This window comes from Camelus ferus, chromosome 6 (genome assembly GCF_009834535.1).
Source record: "Camelus ferus isolate YT-003-E chromosome 6, BCGSAC_Cfer_1.0, whole genome shotgun sequence".
Taxonomy (NCBI): domain Eukaryota; kingdom Metazoa; phylum Chordata; class Mammalia; order Artiodactyla; family Camelidae; genus Camelus; species Camelus ferus.
The window spans coordinates 51,304,719-51,322,089 of record NC_045701.1 but is presented as its reverse complement, the minus strand read 5'-3'; the positions used below and the strand labels follow the sequence as shown (position 1 = coordinate 51,322,089).

The window sequence follows — 17,371 nt, the reverse complement described above, 5'->3', positions numbered from 1 at the left end:
TCGGCATCAATATGGTGACCTCCCGGGAGCGGGGGACCACCAGGTTGCCTAAGGAGGGGTGAACCGGCCCAGGTCGGAAACGGAGCAGGTCAAAACTCCCGTGCTGATCAGTAGTGGGATCGCGCCTGTGAATAGCCACTGCACTCCAGCCTGGGCAACATAGCGAGACCCCGTCTCTTTTGGATTCCTGTCTTAAAATTGGTTTTCTTCCCACGTATCTATCATAGCAAACAAAAAGTACCATATTTACATTCTTGCACAACTTATTTCCTACTACAGCGTGAATCCCCTTAGGCGGGACAATCTTGCCTTATTTTTATTTTTATCTTACTTCACCATTATCTAGCTAAACACTTGAATATTCTCCGGTTGCCTTGCATTTATGGAGCCCCTATGGTGTACCTGGTACAATGCTAAGCCCAGGGGATCCCAAGACGTAGATTGATGAGAATCCCACAATACACCGCAAGATGCTCTTCAGAGAGTAAGACTTATTAGAATAGGAACTTGTTTTTGAGGGTTGGTTCGCCTCGATCATTGAGGATAACGTAGGGCGAATGAAACAGTCCTCTTCCTTACATTTCAAAACTCTACACATCAGGGAACGGGGTCGTGGCTCTAGCATACAGAGTCCTACCGCGCGCCTGGGGAAATCCTCCCAGTACGCTTCTCGCAAATTGCTAAGACCAGCAGGCGTCACTATGGAGGCTGGCTTGAGTCCCGAAATACAACGAGGCAAAGTAACCCGGCTAGTCCGTAAGCTTTCCAGGAAGGAATGCAGTTTCCAGAGAATAGTTTGGATCTACTTCAAATTGTTTTGGTACAACGAAAAGCGAGCTGACGACTGCTTGACAGCCGAATACTTCAGAGAAATGACGCAAACGCGTTCGCTTTAAGGAATATTGGGCGTTCTGCGCAGCCGTAGATACGCCAAGTGCGCCTGCGCATAAGAGTAGCGGCGTTGAGTCAGGCAGGTAGTGGAGGAAACTGCGGTAGCGACCCTCAAACCTCGCCATGAAGACCCGCTTTAGCACCATTGACCTCCGCGCGGTAGTCGCGGAGCTGAATGCCAGGTACTGTACGACAGGTAACCAGGTTCGTGCGGGGAGTGCAGGAGGCAGAGGCCGTGGCCACACGGTGGAAACGAGACCGGCCTGATGTTTCTCCTTAGTCCTCTCACTGCTGTTCTTCTGTGGATCTGGCTAGGCCTGAATGGGCGAGCGCGTGACATCTTTCCGTAGCCCTCAGGATACCCGGGGGGTCCCCGGCGGCCGCGTGCCTCAAACCCGCTTTCGTGGGCTGCTAGTCTCGCCAGGTCTTGTGTCGGGCTATGGCGGGGCTCTCGTCTTGTTGGCATGAGTCGCCCGGGTCTCGCAGCAAACGTTTAGTAAAACACGAGACGCCAGGTGGACGCCAAGACGGCGAAATAGTCATTTGCTCCAGTGATTTCCAAACTAGGCGCTTGGTTTCTGAGACGCTCTCTTCACCCCAGAGGCAGCATCGCGTTTTAGCTGGAGGTAACAGATTTGGCCTGGGATCTGGATTGTAGTCTGGTATCTGTTATTCGGTCAGTTCAGCTGTGTGAGTTTTGTCATATCTCCCCGGGCCTCGTTTACATTTTTTTTCCTTTAATAATAAATTAAGTGGGTTAGATTTTACTGTATTTCCTTTAAAAATTGGATCCTTTCAAAGACTCAAAGCATTGTATGGTGTTCCTAGAGCTGATACACCAGTTCTGTGGTTTTGTTTTTTGTTTTTTCAGTAAACGTAGATTTATTTAGAGAGATACATACTGCATAGAGTGTAGGCTGTTTCAGGAGAGAGAAAGGATAGGAGGTGTGGGGGTTGGGTGCTCAGGTTAAAGTAAAGGTAGATACACACTCCATAGACAGTGTTGGCTGTCTCCGACGATGAGGGAGCAAGAGAGGCGGCCACCACTTCTGTTCTTAAATGGTTACACTTAAGATTTGGGCTGAATGCCTGATGTCCTTCAGAATCTGATCCCTTTCGTCGAGTCCCGATCTTTAAAGTCGAAGATTCGCTTTTTTTCTCAGGCTCTGCTTCCGCTTACAGCTTTAAATTGTGTGAAGTTTTATGTTTCAAATATGATTTGTTACATGTTTCATTTCTCTTTGCAGCTTGCTAGGAATGAGAGTAAACAATGTTTACGATGTGGATAATAAGACCTACCTTATTCGTCTTCAAAAGTAAGAGCATTTCATAGGCTTGCTTTATCGTTCGTAATTAAATACGAGATTTTTAAAAAATCTGGGTTAGCGCTGGCAAATGCCCTAAAGAAAATTTTAACATTTTTCTTCTACAGACCAGATTTTAAAGCTACACTTTTACTTGAATCTGGCATACGAATTCACACGACAGAATTCGAGTGGCCTAAGAATATGATGCCGTCTAGTTTTGCAATGAAGGTAAATTTTAAGTTTTACTTGTAGAAGCTAAACTTTAAGGCCCTAAGATTGCTCACTAACATTGAAGTTTTAAACTGGTTTTCCTTCACTATTATGAATACAATAGAGATAAAGATAGAGTAGTTGATAGGTACTAGATGAATAAAGTAGATATTTATTAACTTCTCCCTTTTACCCTCACAACCCATTGTGCTCCAAATCTTTCTGTTCTCACAGTTACCGTTTTGATTCAAGCTTTTATAATGTTTGACATTATAGTCTCTTAACTCTACTCCACTTCTCACTATCAAAACAATTCTGTATTAAACCAACATTGATTTTTCTAAAGCATGATTTTCATTAGTTATCCCACCTTTTCTGATTCTCTAATTTCTTAATCCATGTCCTATATTCTAGCATTCTTGACTTTCTGTGATCTGCCCCCTTCCCTCCTTCCCTAGACTTATATCTTCGATAGCTCACTTTTCAGCTACCAATCTGTCTTTTGTTGGAATACTCACTGACTTTAGTATGTTACCAATCATGTCTTTTTACTTCTCTCTTTATTTTTGTTTTTTCTATTAAAACTCAGATCCTGCACTTTGGATGTGCTACCCATTCGTTTATTGACATAACAGATATACTCAAAGCTCAGGTGGTACAGAGGAAAGACGTTAGAGTCAGATATACCTAACTTTGAATTAATGGTTTTGTCACTAAATACTTTTATAACTTGGAAATTTTACTTAATCTCTTGGAACATGTTTCTCTAAATGTAAAATGTAGTTAATGCTTCCCCTATGGGGTTATGGGTGAGGATTAAATGAAGTTACATGTAAAGCACCTAACACAATGCCTGACACATAATAGGGCTCCATATGTATTAATTTCCTTCTTCCTCTCCTCCTCACTTTCCTTCAGAAATTTATTTGTTTTGGCATTGTGTTATTTCATTAGAGGCTTTACAGAGAAGATCCTTATCCCCAGCAACTTAGAATCTGTTTTGGATTACACGTTAGGTAAGTGTTTCCCAAATCACAAGGCCTGTCAAAATTATCAAATTCTTAAAAGTTTAATTTACTTAATAGTAACCCAAAATGATTCTTTTGGGGATTGTCCTTAATAATAATGACACTTTGTATAGCACTTTTCAAAGAATAATACATATTTCATTTAAGATGTTTAACAGCTCAGTGAATATGAAGAACAAGTATCACTCAGTTTTACAGATGCTATAACAGGTAACAAGATATATGAGTATACCAGAAATCGACACACTGTAACTGACTGTACTTCAATTAACAGAAAAAAGACATGATACCAGGATTGTGTAAACATCCTCCAAATCAGGCTACGCCAATAAGACAGACACTCGAAAAAAAATCTTAGAATTCTGTGAGTTAGGTGTACATGTCAATCTGTGTATTAAAACTCCTTTAATGAAGCAGACAATGTTAAGCACTTCATAAGTAACTAAAATAGAGCTGTTACTGTTGTATGTCACAGGCAGGGTCACATTCAGTATGTGGTAAATCACAGCAGTTGTTCCAAGTTTTCACATTTGGGGATGCCAGCTATAGCTTTGTGGCACTGACAGAACACAGTTTTCACCAAGCTACTGGTAGGGAAATAAAGAAAAAAGAAGCTTGACATATGTACTATATGTCCTTCTATACTCATGATAATTTTCCCTTTTTTTGACCATTCCATGTTGTGGACTAATACTGCATTCAAAGATGCCTTTTATCTTAATTTTTAACTTTATTTTTCTCAAATAAATATATTACTGGGGGGACTCTGAAAGAATTGATTATGATTTTCACCTGGGGATTTAAAGATAGCCCTGAATGTAGGTCACCGTTTAAATCAAAATTAATATAGGCCACTTTAAAATCAGAACTATTGAATTTAGGAGGGGGAGATTGTTTATTCTGTGAATTTTGAAAAGCCTTCTTATATCTGCCTAAATATATGTGAGTATATAATTCTGCCTAAATACATAAAATGAAAATTTTATCAATTTGAACTATAGGTCTGGAGAACTCTTAGTTATGAAAGAATTGGCATTACTGCTAAGAATGACCCTGTATATTTCTTTTTTTTTCTTTTTAAGATGGTTTTAGATTAACTTCTCTGTAAAATTTGCCTTGATTTTGAGACTTGAAGAAAAGAAAGCATTCTTTCCTGCTGGTCTTATCTAAGGGGTCTTTCAAATTCAAAAATTAGAAACAATTATAAATTTTCTTTTTAGGGGCTACAGTGTAGTCTTGTTTCTGGTCCATATCATACTTAAATATTTTTACCAAAGGGTAGTTAGTACATGTAATCTAAAACAACAGGTATTTGCCAAGTAAATTGTATTTGAGTTTAACATGCTAATTTTATTTTAATGCTAATAAGAACAAGAACCTTATGTCTAGGGATAGGAGGAATGGGATTTGATAAAGGATAGGAGTTCTTATATTTGGAATTGAGCTAGGTTGTTCAAAAGCTTTGAGATAGAATGAGAAAAACTGTTTGGGTTTTATTAGTAAAGTTTGTGGGAATAGAGGGTAATTGGTTGTGAGTATGTTGGAGGCCTAATTTATAGAATTCCAGTAAGCTCATGGTTCAGAATTTGTATTTGAAGTGAAAGATTAGTGGAAATCACTAGTTAATCTTGAACACAAATGCACAGAAGGAAATTTGGGGTACTTAAAAAATTGGAATACAAAGAGACTTTAAAAAAGTTACGGCTTTGAGCGAGTCATCAGGACAAGAACAGATTTATTTCGTGGTGGTATAAAGCAACAAAGTAAATTTCGCTATAGGACTGTCATTTTCTACTTAAAAAATAAATATAAAATGCTTTTTCAGAACTAGCAGCTAGAGTCTTCTGAAATAAAATGTTTTTCCTCTGATTATCGTTCTGTAAGTTTTAATTTTATGACTGTTTTATCTACTGTTTTTAAGATGTTGTTCCTGATGGAAATCAAAAGGTGAAACTAACTTTAAAACCAATACCAAATGATTAGAAATTCACTTTTACTACATAAATACCTTTTTTCTTCTCTTTCTTGCTAGTGCCGAAAACATTTGAAGAGTCGAAGATTAGTCAGTGCAAAACAGCTTGGTGTGGATAGAATTGTAGATTTTCAATTTGGAAGTGATGAAGCTGCTTATCACTTAATCATTGAGCTCTATGATAGGGTAAGTTAAATTGGGAGGATGGGGTGAGGAGAATTCATTATATTGTTAATTATTCATGTGATAGTGTTCTAAAACATGGGCAGGGAACATTTATTTCCATGTCAAAAGGCCATTGATACACTAGGATAATAAAGTGCCACACCAGTAAAATGTAATTTTACGTTAATCTTTGTTTTATCTGGAGGCCAGTATTTAGGCAGACCGTAGCCATTTAAAACAGCATTATGAATGTGGGAGACGAAGATCCGACAATTGAGGAAATTATTTGGTACTTTACATTTCAGGACTAGTGTGATACAGCCAGTAAATTGTCAAATAGTTGTGTCATAAATAAGACAGCAGTTGAGACTCAGGATTATTGTGTTTTCAGCGTCATCAGTCATAAGAGGAAGACTACTGATGGCTTCAACAGTCTTGCCTCTTTCCTCTTAATCCTTCCATTAGTTACCTATTCTATTTTGGAAATGTTTCATGAGCAACCTACAGCAAAATAAATTCCATTTGCCTCAAAAATTTAAATATAAAAAGTGAAATCATTGAAGTACTAAGTGAAAACATAGATTGAGATTGATAAATTTGGGGTGAAAAATACTTACAAGCCTAACAATGAAAACAAATATTGATAGATATGACTGCTTAATTTTTAAAACTGCATAAGGCAGTTTAAAAACTGTAAGGCAGAAAACATCATGAACTATATTTATCAGAAGTGAAAGACTGGGGAAAAGTATTTCAACTTGAATGGTAAATAAAGTGTTCATAATCCTAATATGCAATTTTCACAAATCATTCCAGTGGAAAAATGGGCAAAGTGCTTAATTACACAATTCAATAAAGAATCATACAGATGCCTTATAAAAGCATGAATACATGTATAGATTCACAAATTATTGAAAGATAAAAATAATAGTTTTCTTTCTCTGTCAATATATAAATGACTGGAAAGTCTGACAATACCAGTGTTACGAACAATGTAGAGAAACATGGGCAGATTAGAACATTATTTTTGGAAGATTATTTGACACTATAATAACATGATTTTTAAAGTTGATGTGCATAGCCTTTGACCCAGGAATTCCATTTCTAGGAATTTATCATAACAAGCTCATGAGGCAAGTGCTCAGGAAGGACTATACCAAGGATATTCATGGTGTTTATAATGTATAACACTTGGGAAGAACCTAAATGTTTTGGTTGTATTTTGGTTTTCTCCATTTCTTTGTGACTGTTACCTATTAAGTGTTCCCATTTATTTCTTGCATGAGTCACTTGGGTCAGACTTATCACAGCTGTTAGGTGGAAACTGGTCCCTGGTTGTTCCTCATAAGTGGAATTTTTCTCTTCTAACTAGACTCCAAGCAACTCCATTATTCAAAGCTAAATGTCTTTGAATAAGAGATTGGTTAAATAATCAAGAGAGACCCAACTAATAGAATACTATGTAATTTTTAAAAATAATGTTGAGCTATGTTTGTTTTTTTATCTCTTACGAATGTTTTTACAACATGCTTGTAGTAATTTTAAGGTTTTTGTTAGAGATGTGACATATACATCATAAGTGTACAGTTTAGTGAACTATCACAAAGTGAACATACTTGTATTAGTTACTGACAGAGATGTGGGTCGGGGGCAGTAAGACCAGCTGCTGATCCTTGTGCTTGTCTTTAACTGTCTATGCACTTCTCTTTGCAAGTGATTCCTTTAACCGTCTTTCTGCCCCCTCCCCTGCAGGCAATAGCAGCTGCAGCTGCTGCTCACCTGAAACAGATTTTTGTATGTGGTCTTAGTGGTCAGTTTAAAAAATTTGTGTGATAACCTTCTTAAAAACATTTTTAAAAAACTTTTGTTTTGAAATGATTATAGATTCACGGAAAGTTGCAAAGATAGAACAGAGAGGTCTGGTGTACCATTCACCCAGTTTCCCTCAGTTGTTATATCTTTCATAATTACATTACAATTTCAAAATCAGGAAATTGATTTTGGTACAATGTATGTATGTAGTTCTATGCATTTTGCCACTGTAGATTCGTGTAACCACCATTGTAATCAGGATGCAGAATTCTTCCATAACCACAGAGGTCTTCCTTGTGATACCCCTTTATAGTGATATCCACCCCTCTTCCTCCCATCCTTGCACCCTGGCAACTACTAGCCTGTTCCATCTCCATAATTTTGTTATAAATTGGGTCTTCAACAAAGGTAGTCTCAGAACGTTGGTAAAAAGGACATACCAGATACTCTTAAACAGGAGTTGTTAAACTACAGTTTGTGGCTCCTTTTTTGTAAAACCTCTGAGTTTAAGAATGGTTTTTACATTTAAAAAAAAAAAACTCTTCAAAAAAATGAAATAGAAACCATATGTAGCCCACAAACCCTTAAGTATTTATTATCTTGCCTTTCATGAAAAAAGTTTACTGACCTCTGCTCTTGAATAATAGACTCATATTGTCTGAGCTAATACTGCTTGGACAGATGCCAGACTGTGTCAGGGGACCAACTTAGGATTTGTAAGATTCTCTTTAGAAGCAAATTCTTTCATGAAAATAGTGTTAACATATGATCTAGGACAGTCAGAATTAATTACACAGGACTGAATAAACTGAAGAGAATCTGTGGTTGTTTTTTCCAGAGTGTTGATACTATTTTTATGATGGTTATATGATAAAACCCATTCCCATTGTCTACCTTCTAATTTAGTAGACTATACTTCTGCAAATTGGGATAATATATTCTTTAAATGGTAGTTTGCTCTCATTAATCCCTTAGATTTGAGTGACTTTAGGTAGAGAGGAATTTACATACATTTATTGGCATACCACAGGTGAAACCAATAGTGATAATTTGGTTGGTTCTATATTTGAGTTAGAAGCAAATAATTCTAAGTCTTTGGATTAATAGAGACTATTGAAAATAAAATCCCAAATTTCTTACAAATTCTCCAGGCAGCAGTGATTATTATCGCTTCAGTAACTGCTTAATACAGTTGGACTCTACATTTGCTGACTATAGTCCAAGGAGGTTTATATATGTTAGTTATATTTCTTGCTGCACCTGTGTAAATAAATCAGTCCAAGAAGCAAAGAAGGTAGCTTGTTTGTGTGTATATGTGTGTAATCAAGAATAATTTTAGATGTTATGATCATGAGAAGAGACAATGAAAAATTGTCAAAAATTTGAAAAGGGACAAAAAGGGCAAGATGCATTTTAGTGTCCTGCCAGGTATTGTCAAGCAGGCACTCCTGGCGATTATTTTTTTCTCTAGGGATGTGTATCATTGATTGATTTGCTATTTATTCTTCTTATTAATTAAAAATTTATTATTTATTTTATTTATTTTGCAGGGGAAAGGCAGTTGGGTTTACTTATTTATTTTAGAGGTGGTACTAGGGAATGAACCCAGGACCTTGTGCATGCTGAGCATGTGCTCTACCACTGGGCCATACCCTCCCCTGCTGATTAGCTATTTACTCTTGATTAGGCTCTTTTACAACTTGGCAAGGGTGGACTTTAACTTGCAGAAAACTGATGCAAATTAACTTTATCTAGTAGAGATTTAAATTATTTCTGTCTAGAGAAAAGATACCTGCAGAGATAGCAGTTTTATTGCCCTAAGTTGGCAGTCTTACACAGTTACTCTTCTCTCGCCTACTCTAAGTACTTCATTCCTCTTAGAACCAGTTTTGCCATCTAGTTGATTCTCTCATTAAATAACCTTTTGACAGTTATAAAAATAGTATATTGTCTTCTGGTGACCATTGTTTCTAATGAAACCAGTATCAATCATATTATTGCTCATTTGAAGGTAATCTCTCCTTTTTATCTGGGTGCTTAAAATTTTTTTATCTTTGTCGTTGGTTTTCAGTAGTTTTGCTATGATGTGCCTAGTTGATTTTCCCTTGTAATTACCTTCTGGGGTTCAAAGTGCTAGAATCTGTGAGTTCCTGTTTTTCATCAGTTAAATTCAGCTGTATTTTCTTTTGACCTATCTTCTAATTCACTAAGCTTATTGCTATCAGACAAAAATCATTTAGAATCGTTTGTAATTTTCTATTATCTGATCCACCTGAGTGCCTGTTTTTATAGTCTGTTCTTTGATTTTAATTACATTGTCCTGTCTCTTCACATGGCAGATTATTTTATCGTGTGCCAGGCATTGAGTAGGAGAGTATAGATACAGTTTGAGACCTAGAACAATGTTTTCTTCTTGAGAGAGGATATTTGCTTTTGACAAGTAGCTGAGGACACAAGTAATCCCAGATTACTTTACTCCAGTCAAAAATTGAATTGATTAGGAGCTGGGCCTGGGAGAGCTCGAATATTTCCAATTCACTGCTTCTCCTGGGATGCAGCCTTTTGGGATCTCTATTCATAACTGGACTTATCAGGGATATTCCCCCCACCCCCAACACACACCTTTTACTTAGACCCTGAATTCCAGTTTTTATTCTCCTTAGTTGTTCTGTGAGTCTATCAGAATTTATGCTCAGCTTCTCAGCCTGTCAGCTACTTCTTAACTGTTAGATAACTGATCCTAGGGAAAAAGTAGCTGCAAGTGTGGAGCTCACCTTTCTGAGTTTTCTTCTAGGTTTTGGTCCTATAAATGTTTACTTCCTTGTTTGCATTTTTTGTTTCTTAAAAGATATACTTTGTTTATTTTGTCCAGTTTTTCTTTTTTTTCATTTGGACAGTAGTTAGAATTACCTAGACTATCATTTAAATGAAAAATGTTTATACAACTAGTACTAAATACATGCTTAGTACATAGAGAAATTCATAGAATTAAAATGGAAGGTCTTACCACTCCTAGCCCAACCAGTTCCTCATCCCAAAATAACCACTGTTATATTCAGTGTCCTATTTATGGTCCCCCCCAACTCCACCCTGCTGCCCCAAGTTGAAACAAGAGAGTTTTTTTCATTTGAGGGGAAAATCTCTAGAATTTAAGTAATTGCAAGCTGTCTAGGTTCCAGTGGTCCAGTTAGTGTTGAGTTTGAAATAGATATTCAGGATTTATATGTGAGAGTATGTGCTTGGGAATTTTCACTACTCACTGTGGTATCTAAAAGAGGTATGTAGAGCTTCAAGATTGCTCTTTCTTCTCTTTATACCAGGGTTTGACCTTCTAGTCTTCATGCCTGGAATTGTGATGTATGGTTCATCTAGAGTTGATCAGACCTTGGGTTAAGAGGCTATTGCTACTCAAACTCATTTAAGAAAGTCAGTTTATTAATTTGTGATGAGAAGATTCCAGTAAGAAAGACTCTGGAGAAGTAAGTTAAGATCAGAAAGTGGTTTGTTGAGTACATCAAAGTCAAGTGCAGTATTTCGCAAAATATGTTTCTTGACACCACTTCCATGAGATAATAGCCTAGAGAAATGGATCCCATAGTCTTAAAAGTTTGAGGAACTTTGAAAATAAGTAAGGTAAAAAAAAATTTTTTTAACTCTAGGACTCACCAGTGCCTTTAATATGATACTATGATGTGTATGTCCCCTAGAGAAGGAATATGTTACATACAAACTCCCAAAACTTATTTGATCAGATTTTTTTTTTTTAATGAGAGTAGTGGGAGCCATCTTACAGAATACTTTTGGGAAACCCTGGTTTAAGGAAGTCCCTTTCAGGAAAGTAACTGCCTTACTGGAATCTTCCAGATGTTCTTGATAACTGCACAATTTGATCCAGTGAGCATTTATTGAGCAATTTCTATGTGCCAGGCTCAATGGCCAGATCTATTTTTGAAGTCACAACTTTATGAAGCAACCAGACACTATATGGGCTTCTATCCAAGCCCCCTACTTTCCTTTTCCAGTTAACATTTCTGTTCTTTAAGTTAAATAAATGTTTAAATTTTTAAATGCATGGTGTCTTTGAAATTAGAACCTTTAACAGTAGGTGCTACTCTTTCTGCACCTCTTAACTTCAGGTTATCTACAAGCATACTTCGTTTTACTGAGCTTTGCTTTATTTTGCTTCTGAAAATACTGCATTTTTTACAAGTTGAAGGTTTGTAGCAACCCTGCATTGAGCAATTTTTTGTTGTCAGCACCATTTTTTTCCAACAGCATTTTTTCACTTCATGTCTCTGTGTCACATTTTGGTAATTCTTGCAATATTTTAAACTTTTTACTGACTGTTGTATTTGCTATGATGATCTGTGATCCCGTGATATATTTAATGGTACTACTAACAACTTGCTGAAAGCTCAGATTATGGTTAGCAGTTTTTAGCAATAACTTATTTTTAAAGCCACGGTGTTTGTAGACCTGCCTCAACCAAGTGCAGCAGTAAGTTCATGTTCTATGACCAGCTTCTAAGTAGTTGCTGAAGCATTTATGACTATTTTCATGGTTGCTTCTTTATATTTTAATTATACAACAACTCCTAGCTTCACACTCTAATAAATTTGAAAGTTGGTGTTCTTTGGGCAGTTTTATTTTCATTAGGTTTCTCCCCTCTTTTTTATTGAAAAGATTCTGTAACAGTATTAAATTTTTAAAAGTCTTAATCCTCACTCTTTAATAAATATTTTAATTTTTCCCTGTATTTTCCTTCCACTTCCCAGGATACAAGATTTTTTTTGTCTTCCTATTTTTCACTTAACATTATAATCATTTTCCTACTTTTTTTTATATAGCTTCTTAACAGCTTTTAAATATTTTGTCATATTGATATAGTGTATTTTACAGCTTTCCCAGTTTTTACATATAGGCTGTTTCCAGTTGTTTTCTGTTGTAAATAAACTGCAGTTTAAGCATGTAGCTTTGGTTTTATTGAGTTATTACCTTAGGTCACAGTACCAAATGTGGAATTACTTGGGCAAAGGGAGTAAATATCTTTATTGATTTTGCCACATAACTAATTGCTATTAAAAGACAAATTGCAGGCAAAAGTATCAATAGCTCTTTGTTTGGCTTCTGGAATATATTTGTTCTTTTTTTCATGAATAAGCCATAGTGTTTGTAGACCTGGCTCAACCAACAGTAAATTCAGCTGGTAGTTATCAAAGTGTTGATAGATTGTTCTGCTTCTAATAGTGACCTCTGCAGAAACATCAGTGAGTTTAAGGTTGCTTTAGATTCCTCCATTATGTTTCACACTTGGGATGTTTAGATTTATTTATCTTATTTCATAATCTGTGTTGGAAAAGTGCAAGGAGCACTGTTTAGATGAGACTCAAATGCTTTTTGTTTGTAACTTCATTTTTCAGTCTTGAATGAGTTTTTAAGAGGCTGCATTTTCTTTCTCAATTTTTAAAAATGTTTTAAGAATGATTTGGGAAAAGCATTAAATTATGTTTTATTTTATTACAGGGGAACATTGTCCTTACAGATTATGAATACCTAATTTTAAATATCCTAAGATTTCGAACTGATGAGTCAGATGATGTTAAATTTGCCGTTCGTGAACGCTATCCAATTGATCACGCTAGAGCTGCCGAACCTTTGCTTACCTTGGAAAGGTAACATGTTTTGCTTATTAACTCATTGCATATTATAGTACATAGTAAAATAGATCATATGTCAGAATATGAAAAAACTGCCACATAAGAAATATTTTGTTTACTTGCATAAGATAACTAAATTTAGGTTGCTTGAACTACATAAATAGGCAGTTAACTGTAAGCAATTAAGCCTTATTTGGGAGGAGTAAATATGTTTTTTTAATCTTAAGTTTGATGCTATTTCAGATGTTTATGATTTTTTTGGTAAGGTGAGGGGATTTTTTAGCTATTCTGTGAGAAGACAAATGGGTATCTTGAGCAGAGTGCAAAAGGAGGTAAGAATTCTGGTTTAGCTGAAAAACAGGAGTATGGTGGGAAAGGTGCTGACTGTAGCTGTACTCTTCTGGCTGGAGGCTTTGCTGACCAATAGGCTACAGCAGTGGTTCTCAGTTCAGCATGCATCAGAATCACCTAGCGGGCTTGGTGAAATAGGACTCCTGTCTCCCCCCACCCCCAACACCATTTCTGATTCAGTAGAGCTGGTACAGGGCCTGGGAATTTGCATTTCTAATAAGTTTCCAGGTGATATTGATGCTGATTTGGGTACCACAGTATCTTTGAGTTCTTATTAAATGCTAAATTAGGTTAAGCTATTTCAGATGTTAAGATATATCACCCATCTCCACAAACAACATTTAACTGTTGCATAAAAATGCCTCTTTCATGTCATATGTGAGCACACTGATGATAAGCAGTATGACTTAGTTGAAAAAGTATTGATTTTGCTTGGAAAACTTGGTTTGAAGTCCCAGATGCTGTTAAGGAGCCTACTAACCTTAGATAAATTATTTTTATGACCTATTTTTTTTTAACATATAAGATCAACTGATTCCTCTTATATTTTAGAGTATTTTGAAGGTCAGGGGGATTGATACATATGGAAGTATTGTGAATATGAATATTGCTCTAAGGTTTATTAAATGTAAGATACTAAGAGGTATGTCAATTTTGTTTCACAGATTGACTGAAATAATAAGCAGTGCACCTAAAGGTGAACTATTGAAGAGAGTTCTTAACCCATTGCTTCGTGAGTAATCCTACGTAGAACAATGTAACGTTTGTAAGATAGTATGGTTTTCTGGAATATATTTAAAACATTTAAATATAGTTCTAGTAGAAATTTAAATCTATTCCTAGTAGAAAATTAGAAAACAACTTGATAAATATAGAAAGGAGTTTAAAATGATCTTTTGAGTAAATTAGGGTTTATTTTCAAGGAAAGAAATTTGTTATACCACTTAAACTTTGACCTGTATCTGTTTGATCTTATTTAAAAGCAATACAGTTATGTAAACTAATAGTATGTTGTCTAGCACTTGAGTGCTAGCTGTGGTTTTGTAAGAAATTGGGTTTTTTTGTTTCCACTGTGAATCATTTTGGTTTAATAACTCATTTAGTTTGGTTGGGTTTTCTTTGGGTTTTCTTTTGTTTTTTGTTTTTTATTGTTGAGTCTCAGGGTATCCCAGGATCTGCCAGGTACTTTTATTAACCGGGCTAAAGATAATCCAATAAACTTTTATACTTGAGAAAATCACCACTTATCCCTATACTAAGGAATCTGGGGAGGACATATGGGAAGGCAGGTACCATTGATTACTAAGGGAGTTACTCTTCCTCTCCTATGAAATTAGAATGCATTAAAAAGTTACCTTTAAAATTTTCCATCTGTTAGTATAGCATGTGTCAAATTTGTAAATTTGGATTTTTCTATTTTTTTATTTTGTTAATATGGTATATTACAATAACCAACTTTTGGATGCTAAACCAACCTTGCTTTCCTGGTTTATAATTCTAAATGTGGCTAAATTCTATTTAAATTCCTATAACTTTTACACTGACTTCTATAATTTCATTATAGTCTCAAATTTTTATAAGTACTTGAATTGTCATTTTTAGTACCATTTCAAGCTAAGTAAACTAATTGTTATTTTCACTGGTTACTGTTATTGAGTAGATTATTTTCGTTCTTTCTTTTTTGTGGGGGGAGGTAATTAGGTTTATTTATTTACTTTTTTTTTTATGGAGGTACTGGGGATTGAACCCAGGACCTCGTGCATGCTAGGCATACACTCTACCACTGAGCTATACCCTCCCCCCTAGATCATTTATATTTGGATATACATTTGTATTCTGTTTTGAATATGAAATTTTATAGGAAAAATACTAAAAATATCTTCTGCTTTTATAGCCTATGGACCAGCTCTCATAGAACACTGTCTAATAGAAAATGGATTCTCTGGCAATGTCAAAGTGGATGAAAAATTTGAAAGTAAAGGTACGTCTGCATACCACAAGTTTTGTCCATTTTCATTTATTTCCTTTTTTTTAAACCTATGACAATTATTTCCATGAAAAGTGATAAATGAGCAGGTAGTTCTAGACTTAAAAACATTTGACCTATGAGTGTTCTATCCATATGGTGTTCCTGGCTTCCTACTCTATTGTGATGCTTTATCCCTGGTTAACATGCAATTTAATCTCTTGACCTACCTTATTGCCTTTTGATTTTAGAATATCCTCCCTCCCTGCCACTAAATTTTTGAAGGGGTTACTGAACTTGAGACAGTCTCTGGACAAGGCTTGCAGGAGTTGAATTATTCACCGTCTGACTCAGAACCTGGGGATGTTTCTAGAAATAGCATTATTTGTGCATTTTAATTCTGTAAGTGCAATAGTGTGGCTATATGATGAATTAGGCTTTGTAACTACTTAAGGGAACCTAGTTTAACTTCTAGATTAGGATAATAAAAATAGAGGAAATATAAGGAAAATGGAAGATTTAGTCTTTGACAAATTTTTATCTGCAGATTCTTATGTAAAATAAAAAATCATTCTTGATGTTTATATTTTGGGATTATATATAATTTCTTAAGGCTTAAGGATAATTTTTATGCTGTAAACATTTTTGTGCCTTTAAAAATACAAATTGAATGTTTGAAGTGAATGATTTAATTTCTGAAATACATGAATCCAGTACAGTGCTGTTCAAAATTGCCAACAGGTTGGTATTGTTATTCTTGCTAGTGCACTTTTATTAAATGAATTTGATATTCATGTGCAATAAAAAGCATGCAAAAATGTTCAGGAAAACTCTGGGAAATAATAGTAATGATGGAGAATGATCTTTTCATAGATTAAAATGTATTATGAAGCTATAAAAATTAAAAGTTAAATTTTAGGAGAAGGAATACACAGAATAAAGAATTCAGAAATAAGCCCAAATATATGTATCGGAATTTAGTATATGAACAAAATGCTTTTCAGATCATGAGGGGAAAGATGGATTCAATAAAAGCTGTTGGGACTACAGGCTGGCCAAAACAGACCCTTACTTACATAAACTGCTTACAAACATGAAATAACTATATTTAATTTTCTTGAACACTCTTACTATTTCATAAGCACTTTGTTTTCTACATAGATGTTTAATGATACTTAATTGACGGTTGATTGGCACTACTTTTTTCCTTTATTCCCCTCTTAGATATTGAAAAAGTACTTATTTGTCTACAGAAAGCAGAAGACTATATGAAAACAACATCCAACTTCAGTGGAAAGGTAGCACCACATACATTTATTGTATCTGGATTTTTAGAATTTAAATGTTCATTGAAGAATCAGTATATGTAAGTTTTTTATTGTAATTTGGAAGTGTAACACCTGTAATATGCTTATTCTAAGGCAGTTTTAAAAAATTGCTGTTGCTTTGTTATTTTTGTTGTATTCCTTAAATTTTCTAGAAAGTACAAGTCATTATTGGTACTCCAGAAAAGTTGAAGAATTTGAAGATATTTCTTCTTAGGTTGATTTTAGATAGAGAAGCAGATTTCAATTTGCCAGCACTTTCCAAAAGTTTGCTTATTTGCATCTTTCTAATTATTAAACATCTTCTGACTTACCTCATACCTGATTTTTCTTCCCTATTCAAGGTATAACTTTGCTTACCAAAAAAATTCAGAGAAAGTTCTAATTACAGCTAAATTCAATTCAAATAGACCTGTCCAGTTATTAAAGTGAATTAAAATTTCCTACCATCAAAGTGAACCTAAGACTTTTTCTGCTGGAAGTGCTTTTGGCTTTTTAAAATTGCAGAACATCTGAAAATGGAAAGAAAAGAGCAAAATGCACATGTATAATCCTACCACTTTCTCAGATCATTAGTTTTCATTTTCTTTATCCCCTGTTTTTTCTTGTCCATATGAACAAATCAGTATTGAGCCTTAAAAACGTCATTTTGAGCCATGATATAATCAATAGACAAATGCTGCTAAT

General features: G+C 35.2%; 2 protein-coding genes across 2 annotated transcripts in view; one reads left to right on the top strand and one right to left on the bottom strand.

Moving 5' to 3' along the window:
• Nucleotides 1–752: 752 nt before the first annotated feature.
• NEMF (nuclear export mediator factor) overlaps nucleotides 753–17,371 on the top strand; it is a 46,331-nt gene continuing 29,712 nt past the window's right edge. Inside the window, exons 1-8 of the mRNA XM_014566478.2 lie at nucleotides 753–1,073; nucleotides 2,139–2,207; nucleotides 2,324–2,426; nucleotides 5,469–5,594; nucleotides 12,909–13,057; nucleotides 14,059–14,126; nucleotides 15,288–15,374; nucleotides 16,584–16,657. Of these exons, the coding sequence (XP_014421964.2) occupies nucleotides 1,015–1,073; nucleotides 2,139–2,207; nucleotides 2,324–2,426; nucleotides 5,469–5,594; nucleotides 12,909–13,057; nucleotides 14,059–14,126; nucleotides 15,288–15,374; nucleotides 16,584–16,657 (735 nt within the window). The 5' untranslated portion in view covers nucleotides 753–1,014. The remainder of the gene's footprint in view (nucleotides 1,074–2,138; nucleotides 2,208–2,323; nucleotides 2,427–5,468; nucleotides 5,595–12,908; nucleotides 13,058–14,058; nucleotides 14,127–15,287; nucleotides 15,375–16,583; nucleotides 16,658–17,371) is intronic.
• The window catches only part of KLHDC2 (kelch domain containing 2), a 55,395-nt gene continuing 39,886 nt past the window's right edge, over nucleotides 1,863–17,371 (bottom strand). Inside the window, exon 13 of the mRNA XM_032481978.1 lies at nucleotides 1,863–2,142. Within this exon, the coding sequence (XP_032337869.1) occupies nucleotides 2,100–2,142 (43 nt within the window). The 3' untranslated portion in view covers nucleotides 1,863–2,099. The remainder of the gene's footprint in view (nucleotides 2,143–17,371) is intronic.